The 12,560-nt window shown below is 40.7% G+C and overlaps 1 protein-coding gene across 5 annotated transcripts in view; it reads left to right on the top strand.

Moving 5' to 3' along the window:
• Positions 1–468: 468 nt before the first annotated feature.
• Positions 469–12,560, top strand: part of ANO5 (anoctamin 5) — a 95,776-nt gene continuing 83,684 nt past the window's right edge. For 4 of the 5 annotated variants that reach the window (XM_058688466.1, XM_058688468.1, XM_058688467.1 and 1 more), the window contains exon 1: positions 469–576. In XM_058688466.1, the coding sequence (XP_058544449.1) occupies positions 537–576 (40 nt within the window). In that variant the 5' untranslated portion in view covers positions 469–536. Of the gene's footprint in view, positions 577–3,137; positions 3,437–12,560 lie in introns of those variants that run through there. The other variant, XM_058688471.1, reaches the window with a different exon arrangement.

Below are 12,560 nucleotides of genomic sequence, written 5' to 3' on the forward strand. Positions count from 1 at the left end.
GGGGAGAGGGGCGGGCGGGCTGGGAGCCCGCCGGGCCAGGGGGCGGGGAAAGGGCGGCCCCCGAGGGAGGGGTGGCGGCGGGTCTGGAGGGCGGGAGGGGCGGAGAGGGGCGGGGAGAGCAGGACCAGACAGACGGGGAGGGGCCGGCCGGGGAGAGCAAGAGTAGAAGCGAGGCTCGGCAGCAGGCGGGGAGCCAGGACGCCCCGGGGTCCGGCACGCTCCGGGGAGGGTACTGGGAGGACTCCCGGGAGCGCCACCGGGAGAGGAAGGTGAAGCGCAGGGCCAAGGGCACGAAGCAGGTCGAGAGTAAGTACCGGCTGGAGAAGAAGCCCAACCTCCTGCAGGAGCGGAGGCAGGCGGAGACCCAGAAGAACGTGGTCTTGAAGGGGACGAGCGAAGCCTGTCCCTGCTGGTTGTCGGAGCAGCGACGACGGCCGCCCACCACCCGAATCAGCCTCTCCCCCAAACCTCGCCGCCAGTCGCAGTGGTCCTCGCTCTGCCACACCTCGGTCAGTGTCATTAACGAGCTGGCGCAGATGGGCGACCCAGACGTCCTGGAAATGGTGCAGGAGGAAGGTAGGAGCCGGCGGATTCGGTGGCGCGGGGGGAGGGCGGGCCTGGGCGCGCGGACGCCGCCACCACGGACGCGGGGACCCCGGGGGACGTTGGCGGCCCTGCGGCCTGGATCCTGGGGACGTTCTCGGGGTGGCGTGCTCTGCGCGAGACAGGGTCTGCAAGATGAACAGCCCCTCCCCGGCGGGTGGCTGGGTGACGGCGCGCTGTGTTTCCTCTGCTACTCGCGCGAGCCGGGGACCTGTGTCCTGTGACCCCAGAGGTTCTGAGGCCGCCCTCCTCGCTCCTGTGTGCGCCGCCGAGCGGTTGACTAATGCAAGGAGCGAGGCGAGCGCGCTGGCCGCGTGCGCTGAGGCGCTCGGGCCTCGGACTCCCACGGAGAGCCGCAGCTTGGGGTGCGTGACGGCGGTGCCATGGGTGGGGGAGCTGGCCCCTGAGTCCCTCTGCCTCTCTCCATTTGCCGATTACTGGCCAAGCTTTGAGATCCCTGTTAATTATGCGAGCGCCAGGCTCTAAGATCGATCAGCTTGGGATTCTGGTGCACCTGGGAACGCTGCTGTTTCACCAGCTTTCATGCAATCTTTAGTTCCGTGGAGAAATGTCTGTTCATTGTTTGCCAAGGCCGTTGCACAGACCTATGTTCTGTGGGTCTGTTTTGGTACACACATGTTCCTGAGAATGCACGTGTGTTTCTGGGACTGTCTACTCTCAGCGATACTCAGTTCCCTCCGCGACACTCTGTTTTCATGTCTTGTGTGGTATTAGATTTAAACATGGCAACAGTGTTTTTAGGCGATAAAAGGTCTAAGTAGTCTTATGATCCAGTCTTGAGAGGCACTAGGAAATGCAACGCGTTACTGCATCCTCCTCTCTTTTCTAAACAGCTTTATTGAGGTACACTTTAGATACCATGCCACCCGTTTAAAGTGTGCAATTCAGTGCCTTTTAGTGTATTTACAGAGTTTTGCAATCATCACCACGATGTAATTTTCATCACCATAAAATAGAAACCTTAGCAGTCACACCCCCATTGGCTGCCCTTAGCTCTAGGCAGTTACTAATTTATTTACTCTGCAGATGTACCTATTCTGGAAACTTCCTGTAAACTGACTCCTACAATATGTGGTCTTTGGTAACTGTCTTTCTCTTACGGTAACGTTTTTGAAGTTCATCCGTGTTGTAATTCGCATGCTTCCTTTTGATTGCCACCTAATACTCCATTGTTAAAGATAAACCACATTTCATCCAGTCATCAATTGGTGGACATATGGGCTGTTGCCAGTTTTCACTACCACGAATAATGCTGCTCTGAACATCCATGTACAGATTTTTGTATGAATGGCTTTTCGTTTTTCTTGGGTATATCCCTAGGAATGGAATTACATGATCATATGGCAGCTTTATATTAAACACTTTTGAGAAACTGCCAAACTGTTTTCCAAGTGTCTGTGGCATTTTATATCGCAACCAACAATATGTAAATGTTGCAGTGTCTCTACATCCTCGCTAACATTTGTTATTGTCTATCTTTTTTATTTATAGCCATCTAGTGGTTGGAAGTGGTATCTGTGTGGTTTTGACTTGCATTTTCCCAGTGATTTCCCAATCAAATATCTTTGGCCATTCATATATCTTCTTTGGTGAAATACACATTTAAGTCCTTTGCTCATTTTAAAAGTTAAATTACTTGTCTTATTATTGCGTTGTAAGAGTTCTTTACATATTCTGTATATATGATTTGCAAATATTTTCTCCAATTCTATGAGTTGTCTTTCCCTGTTCTTGATGGTGTCACTTAAAGCAATTCCCCCTTTCTTAAAAAACAATTGAAGGTAGAAGGAAATATGACTATTGAAAACTTTAAACTTTGCCTAATGGCTCTGCTAAATGATACAGTGAATTTATTTGTTAGTGAAAATGAGTGGTTCAGTGTACAAAGTGAAATGACTTTTAGGTGTCTAAAATTAAAAGCCCTTTTCTATACTTAATGGTTTCCTCCGTTGCCGAGAATTACTTTTCAGTTGTAATTTCAATAATCTGAATGTCTTAACAGATTTTTTTTCCACTTGAAACATTCAGTAATTCTTTATAATCAGTCCTTGTAGAGTTATGAGAAGGTACAGAAATAGTATTTCTCATTGAGGGAAGAGAGGAGGGGAAAATGTGGAGTATGTAACTTTCTGTGCACAATGAAGACAAAAAAACTACCAGTGCGGCATTACAGAGATTGACCATTATTCTCTTTCAGATATTAGAAGTGTGATCTAATTTAGCTGCAAGATAATTCTGCTTACTAGAATGTATAGTTAAATTAGTACAACTTCAGCCGTGAGGTCAGATTGCAGCTTGAGTCCATCTAAGGAAGATTAAAACAAAATTTTTTTTAATGTTTATTTATTTTTGACAGAGAGAGAGAGAGAGAGAGACAGACAGACAGAGCATGGGTGGGGGAGGGGCAGAGAGAGAGGGAGACACAGAATCCGAAGCAGGCTCCAGGCTCCGAGATGTCAGCACAGAGCCCGACATGGGGCTTGAACCCACAGACTGTGAGATCATGACCTGGGCCGAAATCGGACGCTCAACCGACTGAGCCACCCAGGTGCCCCTATCTCAGGAAGATTTTAGAACTTTTCCCAAGCTAATTTGTTTTCCCTTTACTTGGCAAAGACCTTTGTAACTTGTCTATATTCCCTCTTACTGTGATTGAAGCTTTGCCTCTGTTTTGGGCCTAGGTAGCGGAAAGGAGGTTGATATGGAACACCATGTATCTGATGGATGAGGGTGATGACCACATCCAGCCCAAGTTCCCATTCCTGATTTGTTCGTAGATCCAGCATCCAAACAGGGGAGGAGCAGGGTACTGGTGAGAGTAAAGCCTGAGGCCACTCAGAGGACTCTTAGTTTTCTAAATGTTTTTTCAGTATGTCAGTTGTTTTGCTGTGTTCGTTTTACTGCCTGTTACTGAGACCTGTGTTATTACTGTAGTTGTATGAAAAGTGCATTAAAATGATGGTGTATTTTTAAAATATAATGTATTGTCAAATTGGCTTACATACAACACCCAATGCTCATCCCAACAGGTGCCCTCCTTCATGCCCATCACCCATTTTCCCCTCTTCCCCTCCCCCCATGCACCCTCAGTTTGTTCTCTGTATTTAAGAGTCTCTTGTGGTTTGTCTCCCTCCCTCTCTGTTTGTAACTAGTTTCCCTCCCCCACCCCCCACGGTCTTCTGTTAAGCCTTTCAAGATCCACAATATGAGTGAAAACATATGATATCTGTCCTCTGACTGACTTATTTCACTCAGCATAATACCTTCCAGTTCCATTCATGTTGCTACCAATGTCAGGATTTCATTCTTTCTCATTGCCAAGTAGTATTCCATTGTATATATATACCACATCTTTATCCATTCGTCAGTTGATGGACATTTGGGCTATTTCCATAATTTGGCTATTGTTGAGAGTGCTGCTATAAACATTGGGGTACAAGTGCCCCTATGCATCAGTACTCCTGTATCCCTTGGGTAAATTCCTAGCAGTGCTATTGCTGGGTCATAGGGTAGGTCTATTTTTAATTTTCTGAGGAACCTCCACACTGCTTTCCAGAGCGGCTGCACCAGTTTGCATTCCCACCAACAGTGCAAGAGTGTTCCCGTTTCTCCACATCCTCGCCAGCATCTATAGTCTCCTGATTTGTTCATTTTAGCCACTCTGACCGGTGTGAGGTGGTATCTCATTGTGGCTTTGATTTGTATTTCCCTGATGATGAGTGATGTTGAGCATCTTTTCTTGTGTCTATTAGCCATCTGGATGTCTTCTTTGGAAAAGTGTCTATTCATGTCTTCTGGAGGGGGTATTTTTTAACATCAGCAATCAAAGGGGTTTTCAGAAGCCATTCTAAATATCCTAAATATATGTTTCTTCCTGAAGTTTAATGATACAGTTACAAAAACTGAAGGGTTGGTTGAAGGAGGCTGAAAATGACTGAGTTCCATAGCATCCATTTTTAGGAGCTACTTTCAATTTCGTGTTTTAAAATATAAATGGATTTCTTTGAGTAAATTTACTGATACAGGTAAGCCTGGATCTTGCTTATTAATGTATTTCCTAAATCATCTTTGAAGAGTAAATAGGAGAAAGTTAAATGGCTGAGTTATATGTGATGAGATTTTTTTTTTCCCAAGAGAGAGAATGCTAACATTTTACCTTTTAAACGTAATAGTTAACAAGGTATTCCTAGGATTTGTTAGGTTTTCTCAATTTATTTTCTTCAATATTGAACACATAAGCAATCTTTTCCAGTTAGCTCTTTTCCCACTATCTAGTGATTTTTAAAAGGAAATTGTAAAGGCAAAGTGTAGCAGAATATTTAAATAATTATGTAAACAAACACTGCTAGTAAAGTATCAGTGCTGAAGTTGAACTATTGACTGGTTGACATTGTAAGGAAGTCTTGATTTGAAATATTCATTCTTAGGCTGATTTATGACTCATTCAGCATGGCAAATGACACTTTAACGGTTTAGCATTGGAAAAGGCACTTTTACAGTTGAAAGAAGTGTCTTGAATCTTTACAACTGCATTAAGCATTGTGTTTAACTAAACCACCCTTCCTTTGGGAATGTGGGTATTTATTTGATTGCATGTATTTTATTTTATGCTGCTGGAAGGGGTGTAAACTGAGAAGATCATCTGGTAAATACAAGAGCTATTTTTGGGCTCAGGGTTTGTTGGAGTATATATTCTTAGCAACTTGCTTTCAGTTGAAAACTCAGAGCTCAGTCTTTGGGCTGCTTTACTTTTAGCTCGCATTTTATGATCTCCATAGCAATCAGTATTAAACCCTTCCTATCTCTGGCTTCTAGTGCTCAGAAAGAGTATAGTCATTTCCATGGGGCTTAGAGGATGCTGGAGGAATGACAAGAAGCCGTTAAAGTTGTTGGCTTCAAATCTTGCCTCCTCAGATACGTTTCTGTTTTGACAGAGGTTTGGCGATTATATGTAGTGATGCCAGCCTCATACTCTGTGACTGAGTGTGACAGTTTGTCTATATCTCTGACATGTGCAAGCATCTGATTGTGCACGTGTGTGTCAGAGAGATAGAGAGAGCTAGTGAGCACTATGTGTGAAGGGGAGCATAGTGTGTGGGGAAATACATCTATTTTTTCTAAATCTTTCTGCTTTTCAGAAAGGGATAGAATTTACAAAGTGTGTCCCACCCTGGTCCTCTGCAGTGAGGGTGGGGAGGGAGGGCCCTTGCCCTCTCCTGAAGGGTGATATTCTTGGGCTAGGGACCCAGAGAGGGCTCCATTCAGGATAGTATGAAAGCAGGACGCTAACGTAGGAGGCTGATGAGGAGGTTTCTGGTCAACATTGAAAGGAAGGTGTCAGAAGTGATACAGTGTGAAAAAGAAACAGTAGTTAGCCAAGGAAGAAAACAGTTGTTAGTTCTAGGGAAAGGAGGCAGCAAGTTGAAAGGGAAGAGGGTAAGAAAGAACTAGTAGGGATAGGAGATAATATGGAGGAACTATTTTTTCCCTTTTCCACATTCTCAAATAAACACACTGCATCAAACTCCGATATCAATTTGCAAATGTTCTTTCAATGCTACATGTTCTTTAAGCTACATGCAGGAAAAATAATTAGGGGAAGGAAGGGTTAGTGCTTACAGTTTTTCCAAAACCAGAATTATAAAATACTCTATAATCCTAGCTTGAGGCGTGCACATCTTCACCCCGTACTTGGAACAGTTCTTCAGCATAATGACTGGTTTTGTTCTCAAGAAAATAAAAGCCTCTCCTAAGTCAGCGTTCAAGTACCATACATTGAGAGATAAAGCGTGTATTCCTTAGAATCCTGTTCTTTATGTACTCATTATAAGACTTTGCAAGATTGGTTTTCTTCACATTCAACATTCCAATGAGATGGTTGCAACATTGTGCAGTTTTGAGTTGTAAATGTAGACAGTATTCATGGGTAAAACACTTTGATGATGGTACTGGACCTTGTTTTATATTTTTCAAGTAATTTTTACTTCTATTTATAGTCTTTTAGATGAGAAAGCCTGCACTCAGAAAAGCTGAGTAATATAGCTATTAGCCATAGTTTTGCTTTGCTTAAGATGACTATTAACTTTCTTTTAACAATTCTTTTTTTTAAATTTTTTAACATTTATTTATCTTTGAGAGAGAGAGAGAAAGGGAAAGAGAGACATAGTGCAAGCAGGGGAGGGGCAGAGAGAGGGAGACACAGACTCCAAAGCAGGTTCCAGGCTCTGAGCTGTCAGCACGGTCTGACGTGGGGCTTGAACTCATGAACTGCAAGATCATGACCTGAGCCAAAGTCAGACACTTAACCAACTGAGCCATCCAGGCTCAGTTTTTAACCCAGTTTTAATTCCAGTTTTTAATCGCAGATCTTGCAACAAAAAGATCTGAATACAAAATAAATTCTTTCATCTTTATTCTGACACTTTCAAATTTATCTCAAAGAATTTACGTTTAAAAAAATTCTAAAGTTTATTTATTTATTTTGAGAAAGAGAGAGAAAGAGAGAGAGAGAGAAAGAGAGAGAGAGAATGAGCAAGAGAAAGGCAGAAAGAGAGAGAATCCCAAGCAGGCTCTGCACTGTCAGTGTGGAGCCTGATGCAGGGCTCCAACTCCTGAACCATGAGATCATAACCCAAGCCGAAACCAAGAGCCTGATGCTTAACTGACTGAGCCCTCCTAGGTGCCCCTCAAAGAATTTAAGTTTTGAAAATTAACAATAGAATATATCCTAACAACAATAATATCAAAAATAACTAACATTGACTGACCTCAGTGCTGCATGAAGCATTTACATGAATTGTCTCATTGAAATGCTTGCACAAACCTGATGACATAGACATCAATGCCATTTATATGACACTTGAAAGCTTTCAATTTATGTCTTATTCTCCAGTTGCAAGGAAGGCTGGGAAATGTGTTTTTGTTTTTGTTTTGTTTTTGTTTTGTTTTGTGTTTTGGTTTTTTGCTGGAGCACATCACTTCACCTAATTAGGGTTTTGTTAGTAAAGAGGAAGGGGGAGAAAGGATACTTGAGGACAGCCAGTGGCAGCCTCTCCTGTATTTGCCCACCATTAGTAATCCTACCTATTTTTTTTACATAGGATCTTCCCAAATTGCTCAAGCCTAGGAGAGCTCTCACTCAGTCTTTGTCCCTCAACTTGCACATCTGAAATTTGACAGCAGTTTATTTCAAATGTTTACGCAGATATCAGTAATCCATGGACATTCCTTCACACGCACTGCCCCCACTGCAGTCCAGACAGCCAGATCTCCCTTGTGGTTCACTGCCACAGCCTCCTAATGTCTCTTTGCTCCATTCCCTCTTCCTTTCTTTCTTCTTTTGTTCCTATTTTTTTTTCTAATGTTTATTTATTTTTGAGAGAGAGAGAGAGAGAGCCGGGAAGGGCGAGAAAGAGGGAGACAGAGGATCCGAAGCAGGCTGTGTTCATTGAGCTCAGAGCCTGACACTGGGCTTGAACCCATGAACTATGAGATCCTTTGTTGCTGAAATCAAGAGTTGGACACTTAACCTGCTGAGCCAACCAGGCACCCCCCTCCCTGCCCCCCCCACCACTTCCCTTTTAACTCATTCTTCACTGAGGGACCAGTGCTTTTCATAAAATGTAAATGTAAAAATGACTTAAAAGCTTTTTTGTGGCTTGCTGTTTCATTTAGGAAAGAAAAAAACAAAAACAAAAACGGGTATACAAAGTCTTCCACAAACTATCCCCCGCTCCATCCCTCTCCAACATCATGTCATGTCACTCTGCATTTATCTTCTCATCTCTAGCTTGGCTTTCATTTCTTTGAACACCTCAAAACTGTTCCTGTCTTACAGCCTTTGTGTATTCTCACATGGATTGAGTGCCCTCAACTTTCAGATCTCAGTATATGTGTTACTTGCCTCAGAGAGATTTTCTGATTTCTTCATATCTAAACTTCCCCACCCCCAGCTCTGTTTATAGCATTTATCTCAAGTTTTGGTCTGCTTCCACTACAGTACTGCAAACTTCTTAACAATAGAGAACCAATAAATGTTAACCATTATCACATTATTATCATTGTTATATTAATGATCAATATCAAGAACTGCAAAAGGTCTGAGATTTTACTGTACTTGGTAGTTAACAGAATATCCTTTTACAGTTTCATGGATACTGGTAGAAGACATAAGATACATAGATCAAAGACAAAGGACAGGGTATTACTCACAGGATTAACAGTGGCCACAGTGGCAGTATTTGTGCCCGTTTCTTGAACCCAAGTTGCCACAACTCAATGCAAAGAGGGCCAGATAATACCTGTGTGTGTGGTGGGTTGCAATACAGGAGAGCAATCTGAACTTAAGGAACTTGAGTCTTTTATATTGGTCAGCAATTATGCCTTCCATTTGCTCTGGAGGAAGACATTACTCTGATATTCCTAGACTGGGTGCAAACCTGCCCTTTGCTACAGAAGGAGACTCAAGATCTTCCAAGGGTGTTCACTCAACCAAGATCCTTGAAAAGACTTGCAGTCAGTGTCTCACTTGCAAGATGTACAGAAACGTGAGAGACCAAAGGAGAATTATCTCCAAACAGTAACTACCTTTAAGTATCGATTCCTAAGTAACATATTTTGGTTTTGCATAATTAACTTTATGTAAGTGAAATATGAAAGTTTCTTCTTGTTTTTGTTTTGTTTTTGGTGAATAATATTCTTTGGAGATTTATCCATATTTTTGCATGTAATTGAAATTCATTTAACTTTGTTGCTAAGTATAATATGTGGTATTATTATACTACATTGTATGTATCCATTTTACTGTTTGTGGATATTTGAGATGATTTCAGTTTCCTGGTTATTCCCAGCAATACTTTTATGAACACTCTTGTACATCCCCAGAATGCATGTATTTCTATTGTTTATATATAAGGTGGTACTTCTCGAACTTTTTTTTTTTTTTTTTAATCTCAGGACTTCTCTATACTTTAAACAATTATTAAGAACCTCAAATAACTTTTATTTATATGAGTTATGGCTATTGTTATTTACTAAAGATATCCACTTTTACCCCTTCCATTAAAAATAATACTGGCAGTTCTAGCCAAACTACTTGGGCAAGAAAAAGAAATAAAAGGCATCCCCATTGGAAAATAAGAATTAAATATCTTTATTAACAGATGATATGATCTTTTATGTAGGAAAACCTAAAAAGTCCAGTAAAAAAAAACCTTTAGAATCTATAAATGCATTCATTAAAGTAGAATATGAAGTCAGTACACGAAAACCAGTTGCATTTTTGCACACTAACAATGAACACTCTGAAAGGAAATTGAGAAAACAATTCTATTTATAGAATAAGAGGCATATCTAGAAAAAGGTTGCTATGGCTAATGTCAAGCAAGTTACTGCCTGTGTTCTCTTCTAGGATTTTTATGGTTTCATGTCTCACATTTAGGTCTTTAATCTAGGAGTGTGCTTATTGTGATGAGCGCTGGGTGATGTATAGAACTGTTGAATTACTATATTGTACACCTGAAACTAATATAACACCATAGGTTAACTAACTGGAATTAAGATAAAACTTAAAAATAAAGAATAAGGTATTTAAAAATTAGCCAAGGATGTGAAAGACTTGTACAAATAAAACTACAAAACATGGCTGAAAAAAAAATAAGAAAACAACATTTAAATGAAAACATACCCCATGTTTATAGATTGGAAGACTTAATACTGTTAAGATCTCCATACTACCCAAAGTGATGTATAGATTCAATGCAGTCTCTATCAAAATTCCAATGATGTTTTTTGCAGAAATAGAAAAAACCCATCCTAAAATTCATATGAACTCTTGAGGGACTGCTGAATAGATGATCAATCTTAAAACAGAAGAACCAAGCTGAGGACTTACACTTCCTGATTTCAAAACTTATTACAAAGCTGCAGTAATTGAAACCGTGGAGTACTGGAATGGAGACAGACATATAAACCAATGGAATAGAAGAGAGAGTCCAGAAATAAACCTTCACATATATGGTCAAGTGACTTCTTTACAAGGGCACCAAGACCATTCAATGGGGGAAAGGACAGTCTTTTCAACAAATGGTGCTGGGAAATTTGGATACCCACATGCCAAAAGAATGAAATTGGACCCTTACCTACCACCATATACAAAAATTAACTCAAAATGGATCAAAGACCTAAATGTAAGACTGAAACTATCAACTTCTTAGAAGAAAACACAGAGCAACAGGTTCATGATGTTAGATTTGGCAGTGGTTTGTTGGATATGACACCAAATACACATGTAAAACAATAAAAGTAGACAAAATGACCTCATGAATATTTAAAAATGTACATCAAAAGCAACATAAACAGAGTTAAAAGGCAAACCACAGAATGGGATAAAATGTTTCCAAATCACATATGTGATCCAGCATATTTAGAGAACTCCCAAAACTCAACAATAAAAAAAATCTGATTAAAAAATGGGCAAGGGACTTGGATAGACATTTCTCTAAGAAGATATAAAAATGACCAATAAGAAGCTGAAAAGATGTTCAACAACATAATCATTGGGTAAATGCAAGTCGAAACTAAAATGAGATACCACCTCAAACCCATTAAAATGGCTACGACGGGGCGCCTGGGTGGCGCAGTCGGTTAAGCGTCCGACTTCAGCCAGGTCACGATCTCGCGGTCCGTGAGTTCGAGCCCCGCGTCGGGCTCCGGGCTGATGGCTCGGAGCCTGGAGCCTGTTTCCGATTCTGTGTCTCCCTCTCTCTCTGCCCCTCCCCCGTTCATGCTCTGTCTCTCTCTGTCCCAAAAATAAATAAAAAACATTGAAAAAAAATTTAAAAAAAAAAAAAAATAAATAAAAAAAATAAAATGGCTACGTCGAAAACCCCAAAACACCAAGAGTTGGTGGGGATGTGGAGTAATTGGAATCCTTGTGCACTGTTGGTGAGAGTGTATAATGGTATAGCTGCTGTGGAAAACAATATGGCAGTGCCTCAGAAAATTAAAAATAGAATTACCAGATGGTCCAGCAATTCCACTTTTAGGTATATACCCCAAATAGTTGAAAGGAGGGTCTTGAAGAGATATTTTTATAGCCATATTGATAGCAGCATAATTCACAATAGCTAAAATGTGACCCAAGTGTTCATTAACATATGAATGGATAAATATAACGTGGTATACATGTACAATAGAATATTATGCAGCCTTAAAAAGTAGGACATATGGTACAATACTGATGAACCTTGAAGACATTATGCTATGTGAAGTAAGCCACTCACACAATGACAAACACTGTATGATTCCACTTATATGAGGTACATACAGGAGTCAAAAATTATAGAGACACAAAGTAGAATGGTGGTTGCCTCAGACTGGAGGAGAGGAGAATGAAGAGTTAATGAGTGTTGTGCTTCAGCTTTACGAGACGTAAGAGTTCTGGAGATAGATGGTGGTGATGTTTGCTCAATATTATGACTGTATTTAATACCTTTCAACTGTGCACTTAAAAGTGGTTAGGATGGTCAAGTTTATGTTATGTGTATTTTACCACAATAAAAAAAGTGGGGAAAGAACAGCAAAAAAGAAAGGAAGGAAGGAATAAAGAAAGAAAGGAAAAAAGAAAGGAAAAGAAAAAGCTATATGAATGGCAGGTTTATATTTTCTATATTTTCAGCATATGTTCTAACATTTCCTAAAATTACAATTACTGTGGATGGTCCTTTATTTCACTCCCACTGTGATTTTTTCCAAAGAAATGTTTTTATATGGGAAGTTTTTGACTGGAGAAATATTTCTCAGTGTTTTTCCATGTCGGAGGCAATGGAGAATAAGAATCTTCTATGTTTAACTTTTTGTAGTGTCAGAAACTTATTTGAAGATGTATTTTAGTCCAAATGACTCAACAGATAGCTATCACGGAGATACTTGTGTGT

This window comes from Neofelis nebulosa, chromosome 10 (assembly GCF_028018385.1).
Source record: "Neofelis nebulosa isolate mNeoNeb1 chromosome 10, mNeoNeb1.pri, whole genome shotgun sequence".
In the NCBI taxonomy this organism is placed as follows: domain Eukaryota; kingdom Metazoa; phylum Chordata; class Mammalia; order Carnivora; family Felidae; genus Neofelis; species Neofelis nebulosa.